A 16,039-nucleotide genomic window follows, 5' to 3' on the forward strand; every position below is an offset into this window, starting at 1 on the left:
ATAACAGTAAAAAGAGAGACTTGTCTGACTTGTTTTCATATTCTTCCAGAGATGGCAATCACACACTTATATTGTTGATGCAATATTTTATAAATCTAGCTAAATATTAATATGGTACATATCAATAATGCAAGAGAAATTCAGAGTGCAGCAGGAAGCAACTGACAGATTTAATCTGCTGGTGCTATGTCACACATCTTGTCATACATTGTAGCTAACAGTTTCCTAACTCCCTCTTCCATGTGGGGCATCAGTTTTTAGTTTGTCATTATGAAATAGTAGATTTTTTAAAAAAAATCATAGATTTTCTCAGGCCACAAAGCAACTGAGGTTGTACAGCTTCTACATGTAGATCAAGATACATTAGGTGTGTGTGGCACGGAAACTGACAAACTGATCAGTGGCAGAGCTACTTATACTAATGTTTACAGGGGATGTTTGCAGCTTGGACAAAATAACCTATTAATTGTTGGTTTACAATGGTCTGTATTTCTGACAATATCACCACACTCGCAACACAATGCTAAGGTGAAAGAGGGGAAAAAATAGAGAAAACTTTAAAAATGAAATTAAACAAAAAACTACAATTGTGAGCTGCATTTCCCATTTTGTACGACAAAGCTTTGTGTGATGTCATTCCTGTTCTAGGCTTCCCTTCTGTCTAATATTTTCCCTGATGAAAGTCTAGTTACTGAAAGCTTAGCGTCATAGTAGTAGTAGGAGCTATACTATAGTATTAGTAGTAGTAGTAGTAGTATACTACTAGTAGTAGTGGTAGTAATGGTAGTATAGAAATTTTCTTCCAGTAGTTCTACAATTTAAAGGTCCAGTATGTAACATTTAGGAGGAGCTATTGACAGAAATGGAATATAACATGTTTATAGTATGTTTTCATTAGTGTATAATCGCCTGAGAATAAGAGTTGTTGTGTTTTCGTTACCTTAGAATAAGCCGTTTTTATCTGCATAGGGAGCGGATCCCGTTCCACTGAGGTCGCTATGTTGCACCGCCATGTTACTACAGTAGCCCAGAACGGACAAACCAAACACTGGCTCTAGATAGGGCAGTTCGTGCTTTTCGCGGCCACCGTAGTTTCTCCTACACACTTGGAAAGGGAGGGTGACGTGAGCAATATTAAAATGGTTGCAAACTGCAATTTCTCTGCTCGATGCCACTAAATCCTACACACTGGACCTTTAAGAATGTAATAATAACAACAGCAACGACAAGAAAGAAAGAAAAATTAAATGTGAGCCTGTAGTTTGAATGAAAATCTGGCTTCAATTTGCTTTTCTACAACTGTAATCTATTATCAAGTCAGTCATAAATGTGTGATAAATTAGACTCTAAACACAGCAAACCCACACAGGTGTTTTCCCTTTTTCAGTCTGATTAGACCTCTGCTAAGGTTAATGTTGAGTGAAACTATGCTATAAGAATGATAAATGTGCCACTTTTCCCAGCCAAACAGATGCAGACAGCTAATAGGAGAGTCCGAGAGATGTCAATCAAGCACAGGCTTTACATACTCCCCCCTCAAGGAGTCTAATTAGGCAAAATAAGTGAAAACACCTGCGTGGGTGGACCATGGGTGTGTAGGGCCTTTAAAGTCTTCTAGTATGTTCCCGCTTTTAGCCTTAATCTAAGTAGTAAGTCTTTATAATATTATAGCTAGAGCTGCTTAATTTTGACACCTAGTCCCCTCTACTGGGCACTTTGGAAAGTCATGACACAGCATCCTCAGCAAACCATATCTGGACGCAGATGCCGACGATGCTACAGTGCAGCAAGCCTTTCAAGTGTGACACTAGTTGTCAAAGTGCAATTAAAATATGAAAAGATGCACTGTAACCAAACACATCTAAGAATATCTACATTCTTTAATTTACCATAGACTTTTTTCACAGCAGACATTTTGACATGTAATCGTAAAAAAAAACAACACAGGTGTAATTAATAACATTAGTAATGCTTTTTCCTGCTACAAGTCAAAATGTTTGTTGTGAAAAAAAGGCCTTCATGGCCTATTTAAAGACTTCTTGCAGAGGTGAATATACATGCAAGACAATCTGTGTGTGCACGAGTGTGTGTATACATATGTGTGTAAGAAAGAGAAAGACAGATAAATATAAATTGGGGAGTGATAGAATGAGAGACTGAGAGACTGAGTGAGTGTCACAGCTTACCAGTCATTACTCCAGCAGCAGCGGCAGCAGTGTGTCTCCCCCTGCAGTCCCCTCCAGCCTCTTAATTAGAATGAGTCATTGAGAAGATCTCCCCCGGGTCCCGTGCTAGAGAGCAGATCTTTTCATCTGCCTAATAACACGGGATAGGGAAACAAAGAGGCTCGAGTGACAGCAGCAAAACACAAGTGCACAAAAACACAAGAGAGGGATAAACACACTCGACAGATAGACAGACTGATAGCCTTAATGCTACCAGCTCGCTAAGATACAGCAGTGACTCCAGTTGCATAAAGAGATACAATCTGTGTGTACAGGGGTACCAACACTATCACACACACACATGCACTGTAGAAAATACATGAATAGCAGCTTTCAGGTTCATATGTGTGTGTGTGTGTACTGTATGTATGAGTGAGAGGCAGAGAAAGAGGCAAGTCATTCATCTATTTTGGTGTGTGTTGCTCCCTTTGTTTCCTCTCTCCTACATGGCAAAAGATCTTATTTCAGCACATCTGTGTGCTCAAAGTGATTTTATAAGACGCATTCACACCTTGTAAAGCACAGATGTGTGATTTTCTCTCCACTCGAAGCAGATGTGCCTGCCCCCTCTAGTGGTAAGAAGGTCAAAACCTGACCTTTTGTCCTGAGTATTGTTCTCACATGTCATCTGTTTCAGCTTAAAAAATGTTTGATTGAAAGTTCATTCTTAACCTTGGACAAATAGTTGACAAAAATGTCAAATCTACAGATTTATTGAGAATGAGAATAATTTGTAGCTGCACTTTTAGCAGCCGTTCTGTGTTTGATTTAGTTAAAAGTGCTTGACCCTTGGCTGCCAGGTCAAATACCAACTTTTCAGTAAACGCAACACATCCATTTTTTTTATTGGACATTTTAATATGATAGCTCGTCGGACAATCTGTATGTACGAGGCTCATTCTGAACCATAGATGCACGTGGAACAGCTCGCTGTAATATCTGTGTGTGGCATTAGGCTGCGCAGCCTACAGACAAACCCAACCTTTGGAAACATTAACCAGAGATGCTCGCTCCGCTGCTGCTGCCTGGAGGGTGTGGGTTTCAAGAAGATGACAGATGATACTGTGGCTGGGTGGAGGAGGGGAGGAGGGGGGAGAAAGGCAGGCAGGTAAGGAGAGGGAGATAGAGAGGGAGGTGATGGAGGGGGAGGAAGAGGAGCTGCAGGTTAGAGATGGTCAGCAGGGAGTGGGTCTGTCAGTGCCTCTGTGTCTGCTACAGCCGGTTTCTCTTCTTCAGCATGTCATGTAGGTAGTAAAGCTCTGTGTGTGTCTGAACTTCTGCATGACAATTATTATTTTATGTTTGTGTGTGTATTTAAAGGTTGTGGTGTCCATTCCTACAAGTGTGTGACTCATTAATGGCTCAGTTAGTGTTGCCATCAATTTTTATTTCCTGTATTAGCACTACAGTGTTGTACCTGAGTAAACATACTGTTGGCATTTTGTTACTTTTCGCTGGTAAAAGTAAATGTTTCAAAAGCAACTTGATTAAAAGTAAGAAATGGCCCATTTTAAAGTTATTGAGTTACTAGAGTAGAAAGAACATTGCTTCCCTGATCTTTATTGCTTTCAAAAGGCCGAGAGGACAGAGTTCACATCATTTTAAATGAAAAAAGTGGCATTTACAAAAAAAGTGCACAAAATGTTACCTTCTTTGAGTTTCTGTTTCTTACTGAGAGATGACAACATTCACACTCTGTAATAGAAGTGATTTCAGCTTTGATAAATGAGACTAGTTGAGTAAAAACATAAGTAAGTAATTTATCAAGCAGAAATGCCATTCTAATTGCAACATTCACTCCTTCCATATACTTTAAAGTAAGATGCTGGTTCTTTCTGGTTTAAGTCATTGTAAATTTGATATATTTGGTTCAGACAAAACAAGCAAGTTGAAGATGTTACCTTGGGCTCTGAAAACCTGTGATGCCCATTTTTCACTACTTTTTGACTTTTTACAGATTGAATGACTAACTATTTAAATGGATATCACATTTTTTTGGTGTCAGCCAATGAAAATGGACTGTTTTAAAATTCAACTGACTGACTTAGTAGACTCCAACTAACCAATAAATGTCAAGTTTTGAGATGTAAATTGTCAGGTGACAGAGTCAGGCATGACAGATGACCAGCAGTACAGACACACAACACAGGACCTGAAGGCAGACATAATCAGTATACTAAATATGCTCTGTGGGTTTCAAGAATTAGTCTGCTTGGAGAATTGGCCTTAAAGGAATAGTTCAACATTTTGGGAAATACGTTTATTAACTTTCTTGCCAAGAGTTAGATTAGAAGTTAAGTACCACTCTCATGTCTGTCTGTTAAATATGTTAGCTCGGCTTAGCTTAGCACAAAGACTGGAAGCAGCTAGCCTGGCTCTGTCCAAAGGTAAAAAAAATCCACCTACCAGCACCTCACAAAAAAGTGTAAAAATTACAATTTGTGGTTTTATGGGGAGTTACAGTATGTGTCTGACTATTGTTATGAGCAGTGACCTGGAGTCTTGTCATCAAAGTGCAGTTGCCAGGCAACCAGCGGAGACACAAAAAACAACACACTGTTGACCTACCCATGTGTATAGATAACACATGCATGGTTAACTACTATTAATGGGAAAATCTCCTATGAAGTTCAGGAAATTGTATGCTGTTAGTCCAAATCTCCATTGTAGTGGATATGAAAAACATGAATTGACATAGAAATTTTGATGTAGCTTCATTTCTACATGGGAAAAGAAAATGTAAAAAAAAAAATTCTTATGAGGAAAAATTTTGTCTGATGGCAGTCTGTCAAGAAAGTAGTCAATAGATTAATCAGGAATTAAAATAATCAGTACAGTATTTTCAGCCCTATGTGTTTGAGAGAAACAAGGTTGTAATTTGTTAGTGTGTGTGTGTGTGTGTGTGTGTGTGTGTGTGTGTGTGTGTGTGTGTGTGTGTGTGAGAGAGAGAGAGAGAGGTATCTGATAGTAGGCATGAGTCAGGTCTTTTGTTGTCCTGTGTTATTTTTGGGCTTCTGTTACTTGATCAGTGGCGGCCATTAGCACCATCGGCTCGCCAGAGAGTCACTTCCATTAGGGATGTGAGCAGTGGAGAGTCTCATCAGTGAGTATTGACCCTGAAAAAGGCCTGACTGTGTAGAGCTGTAAAAACTGTTATGTAAAGGACACCTTTCATTAGACAAAAGGAGACGGCGTCTTCTGAAGCGTCCTAAATGAAGGACATTAGTGTTTTTGTTTTGCTCACATTGACAACAGCTCTCCATCAGCGTTTAATAGCAAAGCAATCACAAATCAACAAAATAAAAGTCTTTACACTGCAAGGTTTCTCCTCCTGAACCTTTCCTCTGAAGTTGTTCTCAGGAGGAACAATGAAGATTAATATTGTCCCAGAGGAGTCCAGTGATGAGAAAAGTTTCATTGAAAACTGATGATTCACTCTGATTTGATTGTAATCCCTGAGTTGATGTCCTCTTGTTCTCATCTTATCATGTCTTCAAGTAATTACATTCCCTATCTGCCTCTCCATCTGCAGATCTTATGGTGTTAAACGGATTACATCCAAGTGTCTTGTAGCTCAAATCACATCATAAGCAAGAGGGGTAGATACTAGAGAGAGTCACAAATCTTTGATATTGAGCCTCCTCTCCTCTGTGATTTCTGATATACCAATAAACTGACCTCACCTCTTTTAACACAAAACTGTCCAAGAGGATTTTGATGAAACAAGGAGGGATGATCCATCTTTGAGTTTTTGAAAAAAATGTCAAAATTTGAAGTCAAATCTCTCCTGTCTGTGAACTTTGACCCCAAGAACAGACTCTACAGAAACTGCAGTGTGTGCTGTCAATGACTCGACAACCACAGACAACAGAATTTCTTCTGTTTCCAATTTAGTCTGCTTGGAGAATCTGCTTAGTTTTAGTCTGCTTGGAGAGAGCAGCTCAAACACATTCCAGACCTCGCTCAAAACCACTCTGTTTTTATGTTCCATAACACTTAGCCCACCAGCAAGTTGCATTTCATCACAGGATAATACTCATGGGTTTCTGGCTGACTTTTTGTGTGTGTTTGCACATATTTTTACATTTAGGTGAATTTAAAAAGTAAAGAAACGGCTACCCAGAACATGTGCGTGTGAGTTGGGTACATTGTTCTCAGACAGTGTTCAGAATCAAATGGAGCATCATGTATCCCCAATAGATCATTGTGGGTAACAGGAGTGAACACATGAGCAGTGTGACAGCAGGGCCAAGCAGCTCTCTCTTCGGTGCACACACACTTTGTATTATGTTCCGCTTGTCTTCAGCTGTACAAGTGGATGAGTCAATTTATGTTCATTTACCTAGAGTGAGGGATTAATATGCTTTTCATTGCACATTACTCATCACAGAAAAAAGAGGACATAATGATCAACTGCTGTTTAATTCCCTGCCATTTGGTAGTTAATTGTCTTGACTGGGACTAATTTCAATTAGCATTATACTGCTCGTAATGGATTATTAAGGTCAACTTCACTTTAACTGTGTCTCTTTCTCTCTCCCTGCTTACATTTGCGTCTTTAGGTCCAGCTGTCCAGCGCCAAGTCCAGAATGGACCAACTTCAGATGAGATAGAAGCTCAGAGAGCGAGGTAAACTTAACTGAAAACTTGTGATATGGTTAAACAATATTTGAAAATGTTTAAAGCCCCTGAAAACTTAAAATCTTAAGTACTTTTCTGTAATATTAAACCCGTATTAACAGATTTTTGGACAGCAAACAGTTGCTAATTTACACAACCAGCGGATATAGAGCAATATTAGCATTCATTTGAAGTTGTGTTTCTGTCCACCTGGTGAATGGAAGTCCAATATTCACTCTCTTTTTAGCTCTGTTTTGGTCTCAACCAACTCCTGAAGGAAATATCTGGCTCTTTAGCATCTAAATGCTCCACTAAGTTCACCAGCTAGTCGATAACTTGTCTGTCTGCTGTTTGGTGCTGGGCAGGTATGGTACACTGGGTTTTTGAAGCTTTTTTGCTGAAAACACCTACCTGCAGCTGAAAATGACGCTATGAGAGCAGTAAGAGTGAACCAAAACAGTAAAGTTGTGGGTTGTAAAAGCAAAACAATGAGCTGAAAGATGCTAAAACGCTCTGTAGAGCTGATGGGAACTGCAGTCGAGTGATAATTCTCTTTGGCCCTTTTAACATACACGTTGTCATTTGATCCATTGTTAATATGAAAATATTGATTATAGCACCTTTTAAATATTGACTAAATTAGCAACATTCAACTTTTCGTAGTGGAAGAGGAGTCCTGGAGACAAGCAATGCAACAAAAGCACAGGAACACATTCACAGTGACACTCCAAAGACTGGATTTTTGGAAAAGATAAAAGATTCTCAGCTATATTTAGAGCGTCCCATGAGTGATGTGACATTTACTGCCTGCTTCCAAAATGTTTACCGGTGAGACTCCATGTATTTTAGTGCAGGTACGATGGCTTGTTCAGGACATTTACTGAATTGACTCCAAACCAGTGGATAAACTTTAATTGAACTCAGTCCAAAGAGTATAGGGGTTAGGATTACGCAGTCGCATGTGTCTGACAACCTGTCCCACAGAGAGAATATGAACTCTAGAAACGGAGATAAGCAGACAGCTGCCCTTAGTGACTTTTATTCCTATTCCCTTTCATCCCTCTCCTTCCCTTAATACCCCTCTGTCTCCCTCACAGGACTAACTCCCATGGGTAACAGTCAAATAAAGAAAGTGAGCTTTAAAAAAGGCTGAAACACAAGACGTTCCTTTTTCTGAATCATAGTGGCAGATTGAATAATCCAAAATAATGCATGAGTAGTATCCGAAATGATGCCTGAGGCAATTTCCATGACTTACTAAGCGGCCTGCATTTCTTCTACTGTGGCTACTATTCCTCTTTCCCCTTCAGAGACAGACTCATGCACAACAAGGTCTTTGTTGCTGTTTTTAAACCTATTTCAGTTCTGCCTCTTGGTTCATCCAAATGCCAAATGCCAGGGTTTAAGAGAACAAATATGATGGGAGTTACTGCGAGTCTATTTGATCCCATGTCTGCTAAACTGTACCTCTGGCACAAAGGATTATGTCTGTGATTGTGAGGGGAGATTGTGTGCTTATGTGTGTGGTTTTGGGTTTGTGTGTGTGTGTGTGTGTGTGTGTGTGTGTCAACGGACGCAAATTAATTTGACTGAGCTCTCTCCAGTGGTAGCAGGGCAGTATTGCTCAGCAGCTCCTGCTGTGTGCGCTGCTGTCACATCGGGAAGGTTGCTGGCTCAGCACTTCTCCTCTCCAACACACAGCTGGAAAATTCCACTTCCTCTCCATGAGCTGTCTCCATTCTGTCTCTCCTGAGTCGTGACATACATATGCTTGTCACATCAAAGACAGAGATGTGAGGAAAGAAGTTTGATAGGAGTTGGGAGGGGGCACTTGTAAGGTGGAGAGTGTAGATGGATGATTCATGTGGGCTTGGACAGACGAGGAGAAAGACATCATGCTGTAATGGTACAATGGGGAAACTGCAGCGATGCCAAAAAGTTATTTGAAATGTGTAGAATCTACTAAAATCAAAGCTGCTTTCAGTATGATGACAACAACAGAGAAAATCCCATCTGCCACAATTTAGATGCAATTTTGTACAAAATAATGGACTCATGGAAACTAAATTTTCTCTTAAAAATCAGCAAGTTTAGTAGCAACTTCAAGACAAAGACCTTTTAAAGAATTACCCATTTTTCTTATGTCATTTCACATAATTTCTGGGTACTGATTTCCTAAGCATGAAAGGGGTGTACTCCAAATATACTTTGTAGTTTCTTTTTTCATTTCATACAACTTTGTTTTACAGCTTGAGGACGAAATATGACAAAACAAGATTATGTTTTTGCTTATAAGGCCTTCATTAGCATCAGTGTCATTAGTATTTTTTTTCTCAACATTAAATCTGTTTTGGCTACAATAAGTTTCTATAGTACATACAATACTGTAAGTTTCACTCTAAACTAAATAAAAAACAACACCAGATATTTAAAGATGCACTAACCAATATTTTTTAGATGAACAAAGGGTCAAATGACTACATGCAATGTGAAAGGTGTGACAAACCCATACAGAAGTATCTACCGACTGCAGTTCCCCTCAGCTATATGAAAGGTTTTAGCCTCTTTTAGCTCATTGGTTTGGTTTTACTTCCCACAACTTTATTATTAGTTTCAGGCTCACCACTCTCATGAGCGTTGTTTCCAATCGGCAGGTGTTTTCAGCAAAAAAGCTCTGATAAACCCACTGTATGCTACCTGCCCAGCACCAAACAACAGACAAAGTTAGCAACTAGCTGAGCATCTAGCTAAGTCCAAACCAGAGCTAAAAGGAGAGTGAATAATGGGCTTACATTCGTCAGGTGGACACAAACATGACTGTCTGCTCGATGTGTGAATAGGCAACTGTTTGCTAACATGTTAGCCATATCAACTTTATAAGGTGATAATATGTCAATGTTGTGTGGCCAAAAAAATCAGCTAGTACTGCTGTAAACAATTTACCTAACAGTTTGAGAAAGTAATGATAATGTGTGCTGGAATTAAATTCATTTATCTGCTATGAGTTGAAATGATTTAAAGCAGAAAGAATTTGAGAGCACAGACACTGACGAAGACCTAAGAAGAAGGAGTCTTTTTTCATTTTTCTCCTCTAGCAGTAAAAAAATGCAAATTTTAGTGCTGTTTGGTCACGGCTTGTGCACAATGGATCCTGCAGCAATTGCTGGGTGTGAAGCCTTTTTAAGGTTACTTGTCACTTTTCTTTGGACCTGCTGATGTTTGAAGTTCCTATTGCAGCTTTAAGGCAAGAGGACTTTTTCTCTGGCTGCTGCTATGAGATGGTTTGCTGCACCGTTGCTGTAGGATAGTAAAATGACAGAATCGCAGATAAGATGTGACATTTGTGATATTAAGCGGCTGTCTTTCCCTCCTGTCCCTTTAGGCAGATGATGGAGCAGCAGCAGCAGATGCAGGCACACATGGAGCGGGAGCGACGGTCGTCCAACTCAGGTACTCACATTGAAGAGCACACGTCACCTGAAGCTTATATATTCAAATGTTTTGTATCGTTTACAATAAAATAAGTTTTCATCATCATGTACCGTCAGTCTGTGTACAGTGTGTATAAGATGCCTCTTAATATAATTCAAGTTTCCTTAAAAATAATAGTTATTCCTGTGAAAGCCTGACTGACTCAAACACTAAAAGCAATTAAAAAAAACATACAGCGAAGAATACATCACTGATCAAAAACTAATTTAGATACCAATTTCATCAGACAGTGTAACAGAACCCCAAGTGCATCTGAACCCAAATACTCACACAGTTATAAGTGCAGGTATATACATAGAGACAGACTGACTCGTCACATGTCGCCCTTTCCTTCCAGGTTCTCCTTTCCAAGGCCACCCTGCTGTGCTCTCCGTGGCCCCCCCAGTAGTACCTCCCCCAATGAACATGGGTGGTCCTCCCCCACCTCCACCACCGCCGGGACCTCCACCACCTTCAGCAGGGGCACCACAGCCTCCTCTCCCACCTCCACTTCCCATGGGTGGAGGGAGTCACGGGGATGAGCCCCCCGCCCAGACGGGTCTTGCCGCTATGATAGCTGGAGCCAAACTGCGCCGCGTTCAAAGAGTGAGACACCAATTTATTTGTGGCTTTGATGTTTTGATGAATCTTCTTCAAGTCGGGCAGGATAAAACTGGATTATCTCCACCAAACTTGACTGATATACTTGAAAAGTTTACTATTTGTACATATCAGAGAGCAACAAGTAACTTTGTACTTCACTCCTCTCCTCTCCTCAGCCTGAGGACAGCTCTTCAAGCGCCAAAAACGATGCCAACAGAACAAGTGGAGGAAGCGGAGGACTGATGGAGGAGATGAACGCTCTGTTGGCGCGGAGGTCAGAGCAATGAGTTGAGAAAATCACAAAACCATTTTGCAACGATATCCTGCAGCCACATTACACATAATTGGTCACTAAAGCCTTTAATCAATGTGTGGTTCAGGATTCATTAGCGAGTATTATCATTACACTGGTTAAAACCATTGACGTGCTCGGATTTGGATGAAATGCCCTGTTCTTACTTGAGGCTTCTTCTTTCCCCCAGAAGGAAAGCAGCTTCAGAGAAGCCCGAGGACAGCCAAAATGTAAGTGAATGGAAAACAGTGATGGTTTGCAATTCATGATGTGTTCACTCTTTGATTTACAATAAGAATTAGAAGGATGATTGAGGTAGGGATCATGATAATGTCGGTGGCGATTAGATGAGCATGATAATGACTAAACTATTATTTTGATGTATCGTAATTTTCATTATTTGCATAGTGATGAAAATACAGTCATAATGATTACTGCACTGAGGAAAACATTACGAAGGAATCAGATAAAAGAAACATGTACTGTTTTGAGCTCAAACTGCAGTGTCCATGATGATGATGATGATGATGATGATGATGGTGATAGTGGGGGTAGTGATGCGTTTCAATCCTTGTGTCTTCCTTTAGGATGACCCAAATTCTCCGTCACCCAGCACCCGGAGTGGACAGAATGCCACAGGTGGGGATAACTGAGTGCAGTGAACTAAGTATGTTACAACCAACCCACGTGTTTTCCATGGTTTGGGCATCTCCTACAGTCTCAGAGAAGTCGAACATATTAAGAAATAAACATACAGCATACACAGAGAAAACACCCAACTGACAGTGGAAGAAAAAGGAGATCATTCACTTGACACAGTCTATATCTATGTACCGTCAGTCTTTGTACAGTGTGTATAAGATGCCTCTTAATATAATTCAAGTTTCCTTAAAAATAATATAGTTATTCCTGTGAAAGCCTGACTGACTCAAACACTAAAAGCAATAAAAAAAAACATACAGCGAAGAATACATCACTGATCAAAAACTCATTTAGATACCAATTTCATCAGACAGTGTAACAGATGCAGTGGTGGAAAGTAACAAAGTACATTCACTCAAGTTTTTTAGAATCAAATTCCTAAAGGTATGTAAAGTAGTTCAAATTAGCTCCACCTTGGAAATAATGCTACTTTACGCATTAATGCATCTGGATTATCAAACTAATAGTGTAATATGTAATAATAAATCACTCATAGGGAACATTTTCCTGCATAATGAGTAGTTTTACTTTTGATTCTTTGAGTACATTTTTCTTATAATACTGTACTTCTGTACTTTTACTTACATCAGATTTTGAATGCAAAACTTGTAAACAATGTGGTATTGTTACTTTTACCTAAGTATAGGATCTGAGTACTTCTTCCTGCTTACACTGCAGTTGTAATGTAAATGTTACAGGGAAATGCAGGGAATCAATAACCAAAGTAAACAAGTCCGGTTGGAAAGTAAGTTAAAAAAAACAAACTGATGGTGGTGATCATGATGACTGAACAGAGAGTATCTGTTTTTTACCAAACCCTTTCTTACCGTTTATGGTCCAAATCACTACCAACTGCTCTGTAAATGTGGAAACATATACTATACTGAATGTATTACCTCCTCCAAGCCTGTCTATCTGCATATCTGTCTATCAGTCTCTTCTTCTGTCTATCTACCTATCTGGCTGTCTCAGAATCTAGTATGTGGAAATGTCAGTAAATCCCTGCTCTGTCGTCTAGATGGTGCAAAGAAGCCGTGGGACCGAGCTAACTCCGCAGACAGGTCAATGGTTTCAAGGTGAGAGCTGGAAGCAACACAGCTCATTGGATATGTCTGTGAAGCAGAACAACAGCGGTGAATCTAACACAGAATGATTTTTTGGATTATGCAGGGTACGGCCCGTGGGGGGTGGCAGTGACACAGACTCGTTAGACCTTGATAGAATGAAACAGGTAAAGAAAACACACAAATAACTGCACACTTACTCAAAGTCAGAACACTAATCACCAGCCAAAATTTGGTGGAGACGTGTTTTTAATCTACCTTATGTTTTGGCATGTGACAACTTTGTTGTCCAAACATCATTTGTTTTCCAAAAGTTCATTTGGATGGTAAAAAAAAAAAAAAGATTTCTACAGTAAATAAAGAAATGTGCGATGTATTATGAACACTTATGTTATCCGTATGTTTGTGCTTCATTAGGAAATCTTGGAAGAGGTGTTTCGTGAATTGCACAAAGTGAAGGATGAAATCATTGATGGTATGTTTCATTTTGTCACTAAAGAGGGGTAATCGATCAACATTTCGGAACACGGTCTCTTGCCGAATTTATGTTGATGAATATTTAATTGGAAATCTAACCAGTGGGATGATGGGAGTTAGGTAGTTATGTAGAGTTGTGACCACTAGGCAGCACTAGAGTCCCAGGAACCTGAACATGGACATTTCATACATCAAAGCCTACAATACATTCTCAAGCAACATTTTAAAAACATGGTTTAATAGATAATGTATATTAACTCATGTAGATAACAACAATGTGAGCACCTTTGGGTTATTACATTGTTAGTCAATATTATTATTACTTGATTAGTTAGAAATGTGTTAAACAACTCACGTTATAAGAATGTTCATCACATTGTCAACCCAGAGAGTCATTTGTATCACATTGTGAACACATTAATGAATAATGGAGCCAAAATTGATTGTCCAAATATAATACAATGACCCTCTGAATGAGCTGAAAATAATGTGTTAGAATTTGTTCATGTAGGCCTAAAAACTCTATCATCTTCAATCCCTAAATTATTACATTAACTCGCAAATATTACGTTATAGAGACAGTAACACATTTATTACAATATTATAATTAAAAAGACAATATATTACAAAATAATCCTGACAATTTAATAAATATTACTATATAATACAAAACTATCCTGATACATATATTTATATAATATTATAATCAAATGATAATAAAATTATATTATTATAATGATTATAAAATTATCCTGATAATTGAATAAATGTTACATTTAGAAACTCTGACATATATATTTTTACAATATTATAATACAAATGATAACACATTACAAAATAATCCTGATGATTGAATAAATATTACATTGTAGACCATAACACATATACTATATTATAAAAAAAATTATAATACATTACAGACTTATCCAGATATTTTAATAAATTGCAATTTACTGGATAAATAAAATGTTTTTTGAATGTTATTTTGAAAGATGATCACATAGATAAGAAAAATGTTAAATATAATAAATGTAAAATATGTAAATAGTTAAAATATGCAAACAATCCTACATTTTCCATAATGCAGTTGCATACAGAATCAGAAATACTTTATTGATTCCAGAGGGGAAACTCTTTCGTTATAGCTGCTCACTATCATGTCAATGCACACTTGAGAATAGAAGGAATAGAAGTACTAAGCAAATCAAAATATAATAAGCTATAATACAGGTAAGATAAATTAAGTACAAGTGGATATAAGTATAAAAGCTTAAATAAGTGTAAGTACCAAAGTGGATTTACAGGTTGATGGATGTATTATCAATCTGACCTGTATAATCAACCTAACTTTGTTCTTATGTTTTCTCTCCTTTGCCTACAGCCATTAGACATGAACTCAGTCGAGTTAGCACGACATAATCTTTCAGAGCCACTCCCCGACATGAAACACCTTTTTGAACCATTGCCCCCTGCAGCAGCTGCTGTGGCCCTGAGGAGGAGGAGGAGGAGGAGGAGGAGAAGTCAGGAACGGAGGCCCAAACTGTGACATCTACTCATCCTGCTCAGCTGTGGTATTGAAGCAACGTGGCAACGTTGCTGTAACGCCTCAGACATGTCTGTGTAACATTTGGTTTGTTTGTTTGGAGAGATGGACGTGAATGGGGCACACTCTCGCACTGATTACTCTGATTTCGTAACATTTTCTGTCCGTTTGTTAGCCCAGTTCGCCCCTCTGTCCTCGGCCTAAAGGAAAATGGATAAAATTCACAGGATTTTATTTGTTTTGCTTTTTTCAAGTTTGTTTTAAACGTTTTTTTTTTATTATTACTATCATTTTCATTATTATTATTATCGTTTTTATGATTGTCAATGTATTGTTAATATGAGTAGTAGTAGTGTAGTGAGTACAATGGTAATAATGAGGAAATGATAATGAGAATATGATAGTAATGATAATGTTGATCATTATTATTGCACATCATTTTATGTCAGCCTTTTGTATTTTATATTGGTTGTTTTCATTTTTGTTTTAGATACAGTTGCAAGCACATCCAAAAAATTTTTCTCATCATCTAACCTGGAACATTTTTTAAAAGGTTTTTTATCCTTTTCGCCAACACAGCTGTGTGTGGAACCATGGCAGGAAAAAAAACGAAAACCGAAGGTGGAATAAATTTCTTTGAATATTGCAATCTTCTAAACAAAAACAAAAAATTAAATAATACACCAGAGTATTTGTGATCATGTTGTTAATAAAATGTTTATTGGCTGCAAGGATATGGTGAAGTATTGTTCATTTTATTCTCTCCTTTTATGACAAAGTGCTTCCTGGTTTGACAACAAAAAAAGAAAACACACTAAGTTTAAAATGAATTCAAATAAAACTGTGAACAATGTCTTGGATAAATGAGGCCGTCTCTTTCCTTTTGTCTGTGTTTGGGTGCTTTTTTGATGCCTGTCTGGTGCTTTTGACTGTAATTTTTCTTTTCACTTTAATTTGTTTTTGCGTTGCAAAAACCTGTGCTTATTGAATAGATGCCATAAATTACAGCTGGTGCAGCACAGGGAAGTGTGAAACATCTTCT

At 38.3% G+C, this 16,039-nt stretch overlaps 1 protein-coding gene across 4 annotated transcripts in view; it reads left to right on the plus strand.

Annotated features, from left to right (window-relative positions):
* The window catches only part of evlb (Enah/Vasp-like b), a 47,521-nt gene extending 31,660 nt beyond the window's left edge, over positions 1-15,861 (plus strand). For 3 of the 4 annotated variants that reach the window (XM_044170270.1, XM_044170267.1, XM_044170269.1), the window contains exons 4-13: positions 6,788-6,854; positions 10,228-10,295; positions 10,675-10,922; positions 11,096-11,193; positions 11,402-11,441; positions 11,799-11,850; positions 12,932-12,989; positions 13,084-13,144; positions 13,395-13,452; positions 14,836-15,861. In XM_044170270.1, coding sequence (XP_044026205.1) covers positions 6,788-6,854; positions 10,228-10,295; positions 10,675-10,922; positions 11,096-11,193; positions 11,402-11,441; positions 11,799-11,850; positions 12,932-12,989; positions 13,084-13,144; positions 13,395-13,452; positions 14,836-14,873 — 788 coding nt within the window. In that variant the 3' untranslated portion in view covers positions 14,874-15,861. The remainder of the gene's footprint in view (positions 1-6,787; positions 6,855-10,227; positions 10,296-10,674; positions 10,923-11,095; positions 11,194-11,401; positions 11,442-11,798; positions 11,851-12,931; positions 12,990-13,083; positions 13,145-13,394; positions 13,453-14,835) is intronic. The other variant, XM_044170268.1, reaches the window with a different exon arrangement.
* Positions 15,862-16,039: the final 178 nt, after the last annotated feature.

The sequence above is a fragment of the Siniperca chuatsi genome, linkage group LG16 (genome assembly GCF_020085105.1).
Source record: "Siniperca chuatsi isolate FFG_IHB_CAS linkage group LG16, ASM2008510v1, whole genome shotgun sequence".
Taxonomy (NCBI): domain Eukaryota; kingdom Metazoa; phylum Chordata; class Actinopteri; order Centrarchiformes; family Sinipercidae; genus Siniperca; species Siniperca chuatsi.